The sequence below is a fragment of the Gopherus flavomarginatus genome, chromosome 12 (genome assembly GCF_025201925.1).
Source record: "Gopherus flavomarginatus isolate rGopFla2 chromosome 12, rGopFla2.mat.asm, whole genome shotgun sequence".
Lineage (NCBI taxonomy): Eukaryota > Metazoa > Chordata > Testudines > Testudinidae > Gopherus > Gopherus flavomarginatus.
This window is the reverse complement of record NC_066628.1, coordinates 585,407-601,529: the sequence shown is the minus strand read 5'-3', so window position 1 is coordinate 601,529 and position 16,123 is coordinate 585,407. Positions and strand designations below refer to the sequence as shown.

The window sequence follows — 16,123 nt, the reverse complement described above, 5'->3', positions numbered from 1 at the left end:
ATGCAGCACAGGCACCAGTGTCTGTCCCCGCTGGAAGTGGTCAGCCGGCGGACGAGGGCTTCCCGAGACCCCCCCTTCCTAGGCCTAGGGGAAGGGCGGGGAGGAGCCCAGTGTATACCGAGGGCACCGTGACACCCCCGGCCAGCAGGGGATCCGCCCAGTGAAGCCCACCCCCCAGCAGGGGATCCTCCCGGCAACGCTCGGCATCCGTGGAGTGGACGAGGCTGGAATATGAAAGGGAGAAGCTCGAGTTAAAGAGGCAAAAGCTGGAGGAGAAGGCTAAACAGTGTGAACATGAGCTGGAGGAGAAGGCGAAACAACGTGAACATGAGGAGAAGCAGCGTAAACATGAGCGGGAGGAGAAGGAGAAACAGCGTAAACATGAGCTGGAGCTGGCCCGGCTGGCGAGCAGTGGGGCCCCGGCTGCGGTGAGTGAGGGGGGACCCAAGCCTACAAAGAGCTTTGATAAGCACTTGCTGCCTCGGCGTAAGGAGGGGGATGACATAGATACCTTCCTGACAGGTTTGGGAATGCCTGCGAGCTGCACAGGGTTGACCCTGGAGACAGGATCGCAGTTCTCACCCCCTTACTGGACTCCACAGCCGTGGAGGTGTACAGCCGACTGAAAGGGGCGGAGGCAGGGGACTACGAACTGTTCAAACAGGCCCTGCTCCGCAAGTTTGGGCTGACTCCTGAGATGTACCGGAAAAAGTTCCGGAACCAGCGTAAAACCCGTGAGGTCACATACCTACAACTGGTCAACCGGGCGCAGGGGTATGCCTGCAAGTGGACAGCTGGGGCCCAAACTAAAGAGGACCTGCTTGACCTATTCATACTGGAGCACCTGTACGAGCAGTGCCCGTCCGACCTGAGGCTGTGGTTGATGGACCAGAAGCCAGAGAACCCACAGCGCGCAGGCCAGCTGGCCGACCAATTTGTGGACAGTTGGGCAGGGGATGGCAGGGAGGAGTCTCGAAGGAGCAGGCCTGCCTCAACGCAGAGAGAGAGTCATCATGGGACCTCCCAAAGGGGGCCTATGGAGAACCCCCCCAAAAGGGGAACATCCAGCGGCAGGTCCCTCCGACCCACTCAAGGGGACCCACGAGACATGGGCTGCTATCGCTGTGGCCAACGAGGCCACATACGGGCCCAGTGCCCCAAGCTCAGGGACAGACCAAGCAGACCCAACCCACAGAGGGTGGACTGGGTAAAAACCCAATCGGAGGAGGGGCTACATTCCCAGGAAAGGGGGGCTGGCAACATATCACCTGTGGATGCTCCAGGCTCCGGGTTTTTGGTTTACCGGGTGGGCGCAGGGCTGCCCCTCTGGAAAGAGTGCATTGTTTCCCTGGAGGTAGATGGGAGGAAGGTCACTGGGTACTGGGACACGGGCGCAGAGGTGACACTCGCCTGGCCCGAGGTGGTGGCCTCAGATTTGATGGTGCCTGACACCTACCTGACCCTGATGGGCGTGGGCGGGACCCCATTCAAGGTGCACGTGGCAAGGGTACACCTGAAGTGGGGGGCCCAGGAGGACCCCAAGGATGTGAGGGTACACCGATATTTGCCCACTGACGTGTTGATGGGAGGGGACCTCGAGGACTGGCCTAGTAACACCCAGAGTGCCCTGGTCGTGACTCATAGTCAGAGTCGGCAAAGGGCACTGCACCCCGACAACGGGGAAGGTACTCGACCCGAGGTGCAGGACCCTAACCCAGGGAGCGGGGAACGCCCAGGGGCACGGTTCAGAGATGCTGCGACCTCAGACCCAGCCAGCAAGAGAGAGCCGGTCCCCATCCCTGTCCCAGCTGCTGAGTTCCAGGCCGAGTTGCAGAAAGATCCCTCCTTGCGGAAGCACAGGGACCGGGCTGACCTTAGTGCAGTACAGACCATGAGGAGAGGTTGCAAGGAGAAGTCCCTGTGGGAGAAGGGGTTCCTGTACCGAGAATGGGCTCCTCCAGGGGAAATAGAGTCATGGGGGTCAGGAGACAGCTGGTGGTCCCCCAGATGTTTCACCACAAGCTGCTGTACCTGGCCCATGACATCCCTCTCGCTGGGCACCAGGGAATCCGGCGCACCAGGCAGAGGCTGCTACAGAACTTTTACTGGCCTGGGGTCTTTACCCATGTCCGACAGTACTGCCAATCCGGTGACCCCTGCCAGAGGGTGGGGAAGGCCCGGGACAAGGGGAAAGCGGCTTTGAGGCCTTTACCCATCATAGAAGAACCTTTCCAGAAGGTGGCCATGGACATAGTGGGACCCCTCAGCAAGACGACCCGGTCAGGGAAGAAATACATCCTGGTGGTGGTGGATTTTGCCACTCGCTACCCCGAGGCGGTGGCCTTGTCCTCTATCAAAGCAGACACAGTGGCAGATGCACTGCTGATAATTTTAGCCGGGTGCGGTTCCCCAAGGAGGTCTTAACGAGTCAGGGGTCCAACTTCATGTCGGCCCTGCTCCGGTCCTTATGGCAGAAATGTGGGGTCCAGCACAACTGGGCCTCAGCGTATCACCCCCAGTCCAACGGGCTGGTGGAAAGATTCAACGGGACGCTGAATATGATGCTAAAAACATTTATGAACCAGCACCCGCAGGACTGGGACAAGTACTTACCTCACCTGCTGTTCGCGTACAGGGAGGTGCCCCAGGAATCTACCGGGTTTTCACCTTTCGAACTGTTGTATGGAAGGCGGGTAAGGGGGCCCCTAGACCTGATGAGGGACGAATGGGAGGGGAAGGCCGCTCCCGAGGGAGAGTGAGTGGTGGAGTATGTCCTGACCTTTCGGGAAAGACTGGCCGAGCTCATGGGCCTGGTCAGAGAGAATCTGGCCCGAGCCCAGAGGAAGCAGAAGGTCTGGTATGACCGCACGGCACGGGCCCGTGCCTTCGCCACCGGAGATCAGGTGATGGTTCTCATCCCGGTGAGGAGAAACAAACTCCAGGCTGCCTGGGAAGGGCCCTTCAAGGTTATCAAGCAACTGAATGAGGTAAACTATGTGGTGGAGCTGTCAAACCGGGCACATCACCGTCGGGTGTACCATGTGAACATGATGAAACCATACTATGACAGGGGGAATATGGTGTTGGCCGTGTGTGGACATTGGGAGGGGCAGGGAGATGACCCCTTAGTAGATCTATTCCCTGGGACCAAAGCTGGTTCCCCCCTGGAGGCGATTCCCCTCTCTGATCAGCTGACCCTGGCCCAGCACGCTGAGATCAGGGGGGTGCTGCATCTATACCGACAGCTGTTTTCCAACCAGCCTGGATGCAATAATTTGACTGTCCACCGATTGGAGACCGGGTCACATCCCCCTATAAGATGCTCCCCTTTTTGGGTCACTGGGAAAACTGCCCAGGATCTTGAAAGAGAGGTCAGGGACATGCTGGCTTTGGGGGTGATCCAGCCATCTTCCAGCCCTTGGGCCTCGTCAGTGGTGCTGGTTCCCAAGAAGGATGGGTCAATCCGGTTCTGTGTGGACTATCGAAAGCTCAATGCCATCACCGTATCTGATGCCTACCCTATGCCCAGGCCTGACAAGCTCCTAGACAAGCTGAGAGGTGCTCGGTACCTCACCACTATGGATCTTACAAAGGGCTACTGGTAAGTGCCGCTGGACGCAGATGCCAGGCTGAAATCAGCCTTTATCACCCCTCTGGGGCTCTACGAGTTTCTGACCCTGCCTTTCGGCCTCAAGGGAGCACCAGCCACCTTCCAGCGCCTGGTAGATCAGCTATTGAAGGGGATGGAGAGTTTTGCCATGGCGTATATTGACGACATCTGTGTCTTCAGCCAGACCTGGGAGGACCACATGTCCCAGGATAAACAAGTCCTGGACCGACTCCGGGAGGCTGGGTTAACCGTAAAGGCTGAGAAGTGCAAGGTGGGGATGGCTGAAGTATCTTACCTGGGCCATCGGGTGGGGAGTGGCTGCCTAAAGCCGGAACCAGCCAAGGTGGAGGTGATCAGAGAATGGCCTGCTCCCCAAACCAAAAAGCAGGTCCAGGCCTTTATTGGGATGGCAGGGTACTATCGAAGGTTTGTGCCCCACTTTAGTGCCATAGCCGGCCCCATCACCGAACTGTGCAAAAAGGGGAAGCCAGACAAGGTGATCTGGACTGAGCAGTGCCAGGAGGCTTTCCGGGTGCTGAAGGAGGCTCTGGTTAGTGGCCCAGTTCTGGCAAACCCAGATTTTGACAAGCCCTTTATGGTGTTCACTGACGCCTCAGACACGGGACTGGGGGCGGTGTTAATGCAGGAGGATGAAAAGGGGGAGAGACACCCCATCGTGTACCTGAGTAAGAAGCTGCTACCCCGGGAACAAAGCTACACGGCCATCGAGAAGGAATGCCTGGCCATGGTGTGGACCCTTAAGAAGCTAGAGCCATATCTCTTTGGGCGACACTTCACCGTGTACACCGACCACTCTCCCCTGACCTGGCTGCACCAGATGAAAGGAGCCAACACCAAGCTCCTGAGGTGGAGCCTGCTCCTGCAGGACTATGACATGGACGTGGTCCATGTGAAGGGAAGTGCCAACCTGACAGGGGATGTGTTGTCCCGGAGAGGGGGCCCTGAACTTCCCCAGGTCACTAGGCAGAGTGACCCCGCTCAGTTCAGTCTCGAAGGGGGGAGAGATGTGATGGAGTAGGGACCGTCTATGTGGGGAGTGGGAGAGCAGGGGAGGACTTTAGGGATGGACGATACCGGAGCCTGTAACCTGAGCTAGGTAAGGGAGGGGAAAGGTCAACACCTTTGCCCGGGAAGGGGACAAAGGAAGGGAGTGGCAGGAGGGAAGCAGTTTGAGTTTGGGCTTGGGGCTGGGTGGGCGGAATTCAGGGGATCCTAGCTAGGATCCAAGCACCCTGAAAGCCCAGAAGGACTTGGTGTAGGGGTCCTGACTGTGCCTGCAGCTCTGCTGTAACCTGTGATCCTGTTGTCCAATAAACCTTCTGTTTTACTGGCTGGCTAAGAGTCACTGTGGGTCCCAGGAAGAGGGGTGCAGGACTGGACTCCCCACACTCCATGACAATGGGCAAAACCAAGTATCAATCCCCAGCAGCGTGGATTTGATTTAAATCATGATTTAGATCACTGGTCAGGAAGACTTGATTTAATCATGGATTTCTACATACAAGTGCATTCTTGTTGGTTGTTATAACCTTAATACATATTCTTCACAACTCAGAGATGGATGTAGGTTTTGTTTTTAGAAGGTACACACTATACATTTTTAATGTGATTTATTTTGAAAACTTTTCAGATTAGGTTTACAGCTATATCAGAAAATGAATGATTGTTCGGTTATTTCATTTACCAAAGGTAATTGAAGCAGATATTTATGAAGTCATTGGGAGGTGAGCTATCTCCAATTCAACAGGTTAATCATTAATATTTGGAGGCTTTTCTTGCCAGGCTGTATTAGGAGGAGAACATCACCAGACAGACATTTAAACTGTTTTATTTAACTAAAACAACAATGTTATGTATTCTGGATTTTTTTCTTCAACAGCAAACATATAATATTTTAACAAAACAAGCATATGAATTTTTGAATTTAGTTAAACATTCAAGTTCTTTTAAATCAGGTTTGTTTTTGTTAAAATTGTTTTTAACTATAATAGTTAAATGAAATATTTAAAAAAAAACAAATTAAATTGACTATGTCAGCAAGATCAACATGAGAAACTTAAAATATTGGCTTCTACCACTAACTCAGTCATCTTCACCTTCATTTTCCTCTTTGTTCATAATCTGGAAAAGAAAAACAAGCTTTCCTGCTTTTTCAGGTCCCAAACAATTTCTCAGTTTGGAATGAATTAGTGAAAAGGAAGAAAATATTCTTTCTACACTGGCAGAAGAAGCTACTGCTGTTAAAAGTGAGATTATCACTTCAACAGTCACTGAATCCAAGTGCTTACATGATTTCCACCAGTTCACTGGTGTGACTTTCTTTAAAACATCAGCAGCAATCATGTATTTCTTGAATGGTCACCCTAGCTCTGAAGTTTATTATAGTTGGCACTATGGAGGGATGATTGCTGGATGTCCATGTCAGAGCCAATTCCTCCTCTTCAGCAGTTAAGGTTTGACCCTGGTACCAAGTACTGAGAATATTTGCAAGAAGATGAGCTGGAGATAGTGCTTGTCCCATTCATTTTTTTTAATGCTTGTAATTTAACTCTGTCATTGCATATTTCTCTTTTTAACATCTCACTTGGTTCCTTCCAAATTTCAACAGCGTCAGCAATAGAACAGCTATTTCCCTGCATTTTGTTCAAGGCTACAGAAACAGGCTTCAGGGTACTCAGCATGTGTTCAACATTTCTCTTAAGCCCGACATTGAGAACTGTGGCTGTGACGGTGCCATTTATTTTATCACAATTTTGTTCACAAACTGTCATCAGATTAGGCCAGCTCTTGATAGAGTGCTCAAACAGTCCACTGCTGAGTTCCATTGCACATCTTGTGAGAGTTAGCTTGGTTCCTCCCACTTTTTCCAGAGCAGCTGCTGCAAAGTGCTTGTTTACGGAAGTATTTTGCTATTTCAACAACACTGGCCTTTATTTCTGGAACACCGAAGTCTTTGGCTAGGAGGTGCATCAAATGGGCACTGCAACTGTATGTTGTTAGCTTGGGACTCTCTTCTAAATTTCTTCTCATCTTGGATACATTTGCAGCATTGTCTGTGGCCAAGCTGTGTACTAGACATTTGAATTTTTTTCCCCACAGTTTGTTACAGCTTTTACTGTTACTCCTTGTAAGTATTCTGCTGCGTGTGCATTTCCTGCTGTATCAGTTGTTTCTCTGTTGTCACAACAGGATCACTGTGGACATTGCTCCGCCCATCAAGACTCAGGTTAACAATTTCACCCTCTAGACTTTTGCACACTGCTCAATTTCTCTTTCATACACTTTATCCAGCAATTTGCCTGCGACATCTGCTCTGTTGGGTGGACTGGGTCCTGGTCTTAATGACTGAACCATGTTAATGAAGTGTGAGGTCTCAATTATACGGAAAGGAGAGTTTGTTGCATAAACAAACTGGGCAATTTTTTCATCAATTACCTCTTTTTGTAATCTGCTGGTTCTTATCACAAATTTATCTATGGTTGTTTCTGGATGATGGAGATTTTTTTCTTTCTGCTACTGTAGCTATGTGACATACATGATGTGACTGAAACACTGTCACTGGCAGGTAACTCAAACTATAGAAAATGATGGTGATCTTGAAGGTGGATAGTCTTCAGAATCCTATATGGTGAGGATGGATTCTCTTGCACAAAATAAGTCAATGTGGTTATTTAATTATTATTACCATACTGCTCATTTAGTGTTACTCATTGCATTCACTGACACTCAGTACTACTTTAAAGGTGAAATTGTAAAAGGAAGATCTGTCTGTGACTGTGCTGCCCGTGGGAGCCAGCTGAGGTCACTCAATCAGGGTGAACTGCAAACAAAACAGGGCAGACAAATCCCAAACACTGGTGGTTATTTCAATACTTACATTTACCAACCAGCCCAAAACAGCTTCTGTAGCACCTCACTGGTTACTTAGAAGTTTGAACCACGCAGTTCCCTTAAAGTGCCCAGCCTCAGGCCTCTGTCCAGACACACCTGTCAGATACGATGATGATTCCTGAAAATCTTATCTCATCGCGTAAAAGAAAAGGTTCTTCCAACCCCAAAGGATCAGCAACACACCCAGGTCCAATTACAACTTAGATCTTACCCAAAATACACGCTACAGCCAATTCTTATTAACTGAGCTAAAATTTATTAAAAAAGAAAAGAGAGAGAGTGTTGGTTAAAAGATCAATATACATATAGACCTGAATTCAATTATTGAGGTTCAGACACAGCAGAGATGAGCTTGTAGTTGCCAAAAGTCCTTTTAGAAACAGTCCAGAGGTTCTAGGCCAATGTCCATATTCAGGGTGGCTCCAGTCAATGACTGGGGATCTCAATCCTTATGGCTCGAGGTTTCCCCCTCTTGAAACCCAAAGCAGATCTGAGATGAAGCAGGATCATGTCCCAGGTTCTGAGGGCTTGGCTACACTGGAGAGTTGCAGCGCTGGTGATGGCTTTACAGCGCTGCAACTTACCGTCCACACTTGCAGGGCACATACAGCGCTGCATCTCCCTGGCTGCAGCACTGGCTGTACTCCTGCTCTGCCTGAGGTATAGGGATTGCAGTGCTGGTGATGCAGCGCTGCTCTGCAAGTGTGGCCACCAAAAGCGCTGTGATTGGCCTCCGAGGTATTCGGAGGTATCCCAGAATGCCTGTTCAGCCACTCTGCTGTTTTGTTGTGAACTCCGGGCTCCGGGCTGCGTATCTAAAAAACAAACACAGCTCCTGTTTGCTGAGCAGAGGCAGGCAGGGGGATTGCTTTGGAATTTCACAGCTAGTGTTTGCTTGAGGAGAGAAGCAACATGGCGGGGGGGGGGGGTCCGTTTTGGAGCAGCTGCTTATCTGGTCTGAAGGCTATTTAGGAGTGCATAATTTGCATTTAGTGAATAAGAGAGGGGTGGGGGAAGGGGTCAAAACTTTTAAAATGATTGAAGGTTGGTGCTGTGTCTCTTCCAGTCCTTAGAACTTGCAAGGCAGGGAACTGACACAGTGTCACCTCCAAAAATCCACTCTCTCTCTCTCCCCCATGCTCCCCCTCAGCCCCCTCTTTTGAAAAGCACCTTGCAGTCACTTGAACGCTGGGATAGCTGCCCACAATGCACCACTCCCAACAGCGCTGCAAATGCTGCAAATGTGGCCACACTGCAGTGCTGGTAGCTGTCAGTGTGGCCACACTGCAGCGCTTTCCCTACACAGCTGTACGAAGACAGCTGTACCTCCCAGCGCTGTACAGCTGTAAGTGTAGCCATGGCCTTATACATTTCCAGCAGCCTTTTGGCCTGAGAAAACAATAGGCTTAACTCCTTTTCCCAAACATCCTGGCAATAAGCACAGAGTAATTTATCTATTAAACAGTTCAGATACAGGTTACCACAACCTTCAAAGAGACACATAGACAATAATACTATTGCACTTGAGTATCATCTTAAATGCTAGGTATCAGGGTAGCAGCCGTGTTAGTCTGTATCCGCAAAAAGAACAGGAGTACCTGTGGCACCTTAGAGACTAACACATTTATTTCAGCATGAGTTTTCGTGAGCTACAGCCCACTTCTTTGGATGCTAATATTCCTCTTTTGATCTTTGAATTAAAACTGTAGCAATAGACAAGACTTGTTTGCTTACATCACAAGCCCTGAGCAAACACCTCCCCTTCTACCTCTAACAATGCAGACTTGCATTTCACAGCTCTGTTCATTTACAGATCTTCCTAACCAGTCCTTAAGGTTCACCCCTGGGTCAGGTCAGTCGGTGAGGTGAGTTAATTAACTCTTTCTGGCCCTGTCATCTTTCAATGAGATATTAGATTACACTCATAACGTCACACTGCCTATTTCAGCTATTTATTTTTTATCACAACTGCATCTAAGATGATAGTTGCTACTCTATAGTGTGTGTGTGTATATGTGTGTGTGTGTGTGTATATATATATAACTTTCTTTTGCTCAAACACAAGAATTCAGCAATAGTCCTGAAGACAGGCAGTCCTTAAGAAAGAAGTAGGAAATAAAGTTTACCAATGTGAAAATCCTTCATGTTCAGACATGTTCCTTTCATCATCTTCAACGCAGCTTCCCCCTGAGAAGAGGCACTTCTCATGATGTTTCATTTGGGCAACCAGGCCTTGCATTTCTTTGTTGCCCTGTTTGCATTTTGCACGCATGCCTGTCTTACCCACAGGTAGAGGAACTTTATTAAAATATTCCCAAACTGGGTCTCTTTTACGGCCTGCTGCCATTACAGGTTTTCCTTTCTAGTGGGAGAACGGTGCAGGTAGATCTCAAATCAATGAAGGCTACACTCAGAAAGATCTCAAGACTTCTGGAATATGCTGCTCAAACAGTTTCACTTTTGTTTCTACGGCCTGTCCCTCCCTTCTCACATTTATCTCCAGACTTCTCCTTGTCCAGATCTATTCCGCCCCCAACAATCTTCTGTTCGTTGAACTTTTAGAAACTTGGCACTTTTAGAGAGAGGTAAGGGACTGATGCTGTGTACACAAATTTGCAGAGGGACAATAGGGTTGAGGTCTGTTATTTCTCACCTCCCTCAATATATTTATTTAAAAACATTTTTTGCTATTAACAAGCATGTTATCTCTGGAGACACAAATCCAGTGTGAGAAGTGCAAAACTAAACATCTCTGCTGATATCTTCTAGCCTGAGCACTGAGTCCCATTGCGTAGACCGAAAGATTAACCTAAATAATCTATACTGAAGTCCCTGGAACCCCATAAAATTGGGTCCCTAATCCAGGAACTATTGGAATTCATTTACAAAATGTTTCTTAAACATTACATGAATATATTGGCTCATACTATTAAATTAGAATTTATATTCCCTATTCTATGATGAGAGATCTTTGAGCTATAATGTATCTTAATTAAAACTATCTTTAGATATGTTTTTCAACTCAAAAAGCATTTTATCAAAAAAATCCGATTTAAATTTAAAAAAAATCCTATTATTTTTATTTTAAAAAATTTATTTGTATCCACCCTGTTTCCCATCCATGCTCTGAGGAACGGCTGGAACTTTCAGCTCTAATCAGAGCCCAGCACGGTACATTTCAGGCCAAACTCCCGCTCTAGGCAGAAACGTTGGTATTGTTTGTTATTGGGCCTGGCAGCCCCAGATATGGAGCAGGCCCCCCTGATGCTCTGTCCTCCAGTGCCTTGGCTGGTCAGAAATCCCACCACTGCCCACGGGAGGCTGTGTCAGAGGAGAGTTAGTGCTAGGAAACTTTTCCTTTCCTCAGATCCACTCCAGCCTCCGTTTCCTCTGCTAAACTATCCCTCCCCCTGCTTGGGTCTCTGCCTGCCCAGAACGTGGGGACAGGGCTAGATTAGTTCATGCTGACAATGGGCAGGGATCTCAAACCTCGCGCTGCAGGGCCTGAACCGATCTCTGAGGATCACAGACCAGGAGGAGCCCTGACATGGGGTAGATTGTCCCACAGCTGCTCCTGCAGGCCCTGGCCCCTGGCTCTGCCCCAGCCGGCGCCGGTCACTGGCACAGACGGGAGCCTGGCCTGGAGGCCCCTGGCTCTGCCCCGGCAGGCGCTGGTCACTGGCCCGGAGGCCCCTGGCTCTGCCCCGGCCGGTGCCGGTCACTGGTGTGGACAGGAGCCCGGCCAAGAGGCCCCTGGCTCTGCCCCGGCTGGCGCTGGTCACTGGCCCGGAGGCCCCTGGCTCTGGCCCGGCTGGCGCTGGTCACTGGCCCGGAGGCCCCTGGCTCTGCCCCGGCCGGTGCCGGTCACTGGTGTGGACAGGAGCCCAGCCCGGAGGCCCCTGGCTCTGCCCCGGCTGGCGCTGGTCACTGGCCCGGAGGCCCCTGGCTCTGCCCCGGCCGGTGTCGGTCACTGGTGTGGACAGGAGCCCGGCCCGGAGGCCCCTGGCTCTGCCCCGGCCGGTGCCGGTCACTGGCACAGACGGGAGCCCAGCCCGGAGGCCCCTGGCTCTGACCTGGCCCGTTCCATGTCCCTGTTTCAGAGGCGCAGTCTGACTCCGCCAGGAGCAAGATGCTGACGGGGGTCGGGGGCTTCGTGCTGGGGCTGATCTTCCTGGCCCCGGACTCCTCATCTACCTGAAGAATAACAAAGGTGAACGGCTCCGGGGGGGGGCGGGGCACCAGGGGGTCTGTGGGGGGATGTGGGGCAAGGGGGGCTCAGGGGAATCCGGGCCTGGCTGCAGGCTTCCCTCCCCCTCCACCCCAGCAAGGGCTGCTCAGAGTCTGGCAGGGGCCTCCCGGCTTCTCCTCTCCTGGGGCCAGGGCTGGTCAGACCCTCCCCCTCCTCGGACAGGGACAGAACAGGGGCCCTGGGGAGATCTCATTGCGGGGCCCTGGGGCCAGGCTAGGGGCTCCCACTCTCCCCTTCCCCGGCCAAGGCCGCAGGGTGGGACAGACCCCGACCCCTCGCAGTGCAGGGAGCTGCCCCTGCCCCAGGGCTCAGCGTTTCCGTCCCCTCCCCCGGGGCAGGGACTCTGGGTTAGGGATTTACAGTAATAATGGGGGGGGTAACCCCAGGTCTGGGGGCCAGAGTGGGGCTGGGTTCCTAGTGGGGGGCGTTCCATGCTGTGGGGCAGGGGCTGGAGCTCTGACCCCCAGGAACCGGCTCCCCCTTCCCAGGCCTCTGACCATGTTTCTCTTTGTTTTTCAGGGCGCCCTGTTCCCCAACCTGCAGGTAATTTCAATCCCCCTCCCCCCGTTAAACACCCCTCCCCCCACACTGAGCACAGGCTGCCTGGGGTGCCTGTGGGGCAGCTGCTTCTGCCCCTAGACCCATGACACCCACCCAGCTCAGCCCCTGGGCAGCTGGGCAATGGGGCGCTGGCACCGCGGAGGAGGAGACTGCAGGTCCCTCGGTCCCCGTTCAGGCCGATCCCCGAGCTGCTCCCGGGGGCAGTGGGTCCTGGGTACTGCGGAGCATCGCCCAGCCCTGTGGCTGCCGGGCAGAGTCACTGGGGGCACCCTGGGGCCTGGCAGAGAAAATCCCCCGTCCGTACCGCTAGCCCCACGGGGCTAGGGGCTGATTTCTCTCCCCTCTCCCTGCAGGGCTCCTGAGTTAGATCCTGGGCGTCGGATCCCCCGGCCGGCAGGAGTTTCCGTCCGTCTCTCCCAGCACCTCGCCCAGCCCGGAGAATGCAGAACCTGCGGCCGGTCCCTTCCTGTCCTCGCCTGCCCCCGCACTCTGCCCGGCTCCAGCCCGCGCTGCCCCCCCGGGGACCCATCCCTGCCCCTCAGTCCCAGCAGGGCCCTGGGGTGACCCTGTCACGCTGTCGAGTGGCTTACGATTGTGGGTACCAATCTCAGGGCACAGTTAGTACCTGGGGCACCAACCCCAAATTGGCTGAGTTCTGTACTGAGATTTCACCAAAGTGTCAGGTGTGAACTCCACAGGCCCTGTAACAATGCAATCGCAGAGCCCCAGACAGTCCCCTTGGGCTCTCCGATCTGTCTGGCCACCCGGCCAGCCTGCCCTTGTGATCGATCGATCGTCCCTTCCACCCCAAGTCACAGCGACATTCGGTCACTCCCTGTCCCACAGGACCAGTCGCTCTCCCCCGGGCAGTGGCACCTTCGATCTCACTGCACAGACAACGCTTGTGGCCAACCCTGTAATAACCTCAGTAAAGATCTGTTAACAAAGACAAAGCACTGGGAGTTCTTGAGAAGGTTACAGCACGTTCCCCACACGCCAGGGAGTTACAGCCCTAGGGGCCCAAAGGTCACAGAAACTCCTGTCAGAAGCCAGCGCTGTGTGTGCTGTGGGGCTGACCCGGCACAGCCAGGGGATCTGGTGCTTATGCCTGGCCATTCCTGCCCTGTCACAGCCAAGCAGCATCCAGCGGGAGATTTCTCCTGGATGGGGTTTTCATGCCCTTCCTGCCCAAGTTCAGGCTGGTGGGACGAGCGCTTCTGCACCTCTCCTCTTCAGGGGTGTGGGGAGGGGCCCTCAACCAAGTCTTGTGTCCTCTGAAGTCTCCCAGGGCCCCTCTGGGGCACAGGGCTTGTCCACATGCCCAGCGCTGCTGCAGCATGTCTGGTGATGACGCTTCGTGCCCATGGGTGGGAGATCTCCCCTTGGCCTGATAACCCATCTCTGCACGGCAGGGGAGTGTGGGGGAGAGGCTCTCTGCTGGCAGCGCTGGGCACACAAGTGCTTGTGACAGTGACACTTATATCATGCAGGGAGGTGGTTTATTCACACGGGTGTGTTCCGGGGGGTCAAGCAGGGGCACCTCCCCCAATGAGCACAGGCACAGAACTCCCCCAGCCCCAGGGTAGAGGACAGGTCCTCAAGCCCTGGCGCCATTGGGGGAGATCCAGCTCCGGGAGGGGAGAGCCAACTCCTCCAGGCACGAGGGGCACAGAAAGGGCCCCTCCAATAGCAGCCACCTTTGTATTCCTGTGCATGCCCCTGTGACACCCCGAGCAACATCAATCACACTGACACACACGTAGTGCAGACTGACCCTAGAGTGTCTGTTGGTGGGCCGGGTGGGGAGAACCCGGCCAGGGCACTCCGGGGTCCCTGATTCAGAGCAAACCCTTCCCTGTCTCCGGACAGCCTGGGACGCGTTCTAGATGAGACTGATGCCGACAGCCACTGCCAGCATCTCACACAGTCTGACCCTACTGGGATCCGTCTAAGCCCATTTTGACAGTGTGAACTCTCCCAGGGTCTGCCTCAGTGGGGCTCGCTGAGCGGAGCTCATGGGGGAGCAGGGGGCTGCAGGCCCAGACGTCCAGCCTAAGGAGGTGGTGAAGCCGTGGGGCTCCGCCTGGCGGCAGAGTGAGACCCCAGAGGTCTGGCCCCTGGCCTGACGGGGCCTCCCAGAGTCTGATCCAACGCTGGACCATAGCCCTGACCCCGTGTGCCTGGGACATCAGTTCCCACTCAGCTCACACTCAGCAGAGACAGCGACTCTCGGGGGGAAGCCTCACAGAGAGACAGATAAAAACCAGTAACCAGATGTAACCACGCCCTGAGCAGCAGGAATTGCCCGTCTCCCAAATGGGGTGTTGGATGTCCCGGGCTCTTCCCCGCCCGGCAGCCGGAACTGGGGCCCCTGGGACCAAAGCCCCGTCCGTCGCCGGATCCAAAGCAAGGCCTGGAGCCTGTTAAACGCCGTCTCTCTAACCCCAGTTCGTTTTGTGGCCCTCACCTCTCCTGTGGCCCAGCCCTGCCAGGCTGGGAGACCCGCCCCGGGCAGGGGGACGTCTCTGAGCTGGTCACAGTCCCAGGCACTGCGGTGATCACCCCCCCACTGCTGTTAGTGCCTGGGGAGCTAGGGTGACCCCCCACAGAGCAGATCAATCCCTGGCCTGCAGGGATCCATAAACCCTTCATGGACGTAACCCAGCATTGGCCCCACAGACACTGCCCGGGGCTCTGATATCCCGTTCCTTGTGAAGCACTCATGGACCCAGGTGGCCCAACTGGCATCCTGGGGGAATCCGTGGCTCATGGCCTGGCCAGGGCACCAGCTGGGAGAGCTGCGTTCCCTGTTGCATGGATCACTCCCACACCAGTCCCCCTGTTCATGGTGTCACAGCAGTGCAGCCTGTCAGAGGCGGCTGTGAAAGCCACAACTGGTTTGTTGCAGTTGGGGCTCCCCAGTGCTGGGTCTGTGCTCAGGGCTGCCCCCGTTCCCAGCCAGCCCATGGCCTCGTTAGACCAGACGCCCTTGTCTGCTGCCCCGGCTCACACAGGCCCGTGACGGGGCGGGCGGGTACCACAGTGAGGGACAATCTCCGGCAATCCCCTGCCAGCAGCCGACGGCCGGTACCTGCTCCCTTGGCTGGGGATGGGCCCAGGTCTCAGTCCCTCCACTATTGCAGGCTCTGGTTTCATGCAGCCCCTACCCCGTCCATGGCCGAGATCCCCCCTCTGCCAGCCCCGCCCCCAGCCCGGATTCCCCTTCCCAGGCAGGGCTGGGGTCTGGATGCCTCACAGCCCCCCCCCCCCCCCCCCCGACACCGGTCACAGGCTCTGCCCAGGTCTGACTAACATACAAACACCCTCTAGCAATGCCAGAGACACTCCCCAGCCCACCCCACACTGGAGCTACAGGCCGCTGGAAGGGAGCCGGGACCCCCCCCAGCCCAAACAGCAGGACCAGGAACTGCAAGAGCCCCAGTGGGGGGTAAATGCTGCTTGGAGCCGGGTATCTGAGGCCAATGCCCCTGCCAAGGCCCGTTAGTGAGGTCAGCTGTGATCAGGAACAGGGGCCCCCCCAGCCTGGCCAGGATCTCACCTGTCCTAGGTGCGGGACACATGTCAGACACGGGGATCGCACAGAGCTCTCTGCAACCCCCCCAGGGTCTGAGCTCCTCGATCTCCTCAGCAGGGGCAGCTCTAGGGATTTTGCTGCATCCAGGTTGGCTCTGCCTGGTCCCCCTCTCCAGCCCAGAGCCCCCCCTGCTTCCCAGCTGGGCCTCCCATATCTCCGGCTCCAAGCCCCCCCTGTCCATTGTCTTCTCTCCAGG

At 54.2% G+C, this 16,123-nt stretch overlaps 2 protein-coding genes across 18 annotated transcripts in view; one reads left to right on the top strand and one right to left on the bottom strand.

Moving 5' to 3' along the window:
• The window catches only part of LOC127032759 (HLA class II histocompatibility antigen, DR alpha chain-like), a 414,007-nt gene that overhangs the window by 240,516 nt on the left and 157,368 nt on the right, over nucleotides 1-16,123 (bottom strand). The window lies entirely within an intron of this gene.
• The window catches only part of LOC127032762 (DLA class II histocompatibility antigen, DR-1 beta chain-like), a 287,605-nt gene that overhangs the window by 235,145 nt on the left and 36,337 nt on the right, over nucleotides 1-16,123 (top strand). For 6 of the 10 annotated variants that reach the window (XM_050920333.1, XM_050920328.1, XM_050920317.1 and 3 more), the window contains exon 6: nucleotides 12,686-13,285. The exons of 2 other annotated variants lie outside the window; for them this stretch is intronic. In XM_050920333.1, coding sequence (XP_050776290.1) covers nucleotides 12,686-12,699 — 14 coding nt within the window. In that variant the 3' untranslated portion in view covers nucleotides 12,700-13,285. Of the gene's footprint in view, nucleotides 1-12,290; nucleotides 12,315-12,685; nucleotides 13,286-16,123 lie in introns of those variants that run through there. 2 more of the 10 variants (XM_050920314.1, XM_050920313.1) reach the window with 2 other exon arrangements.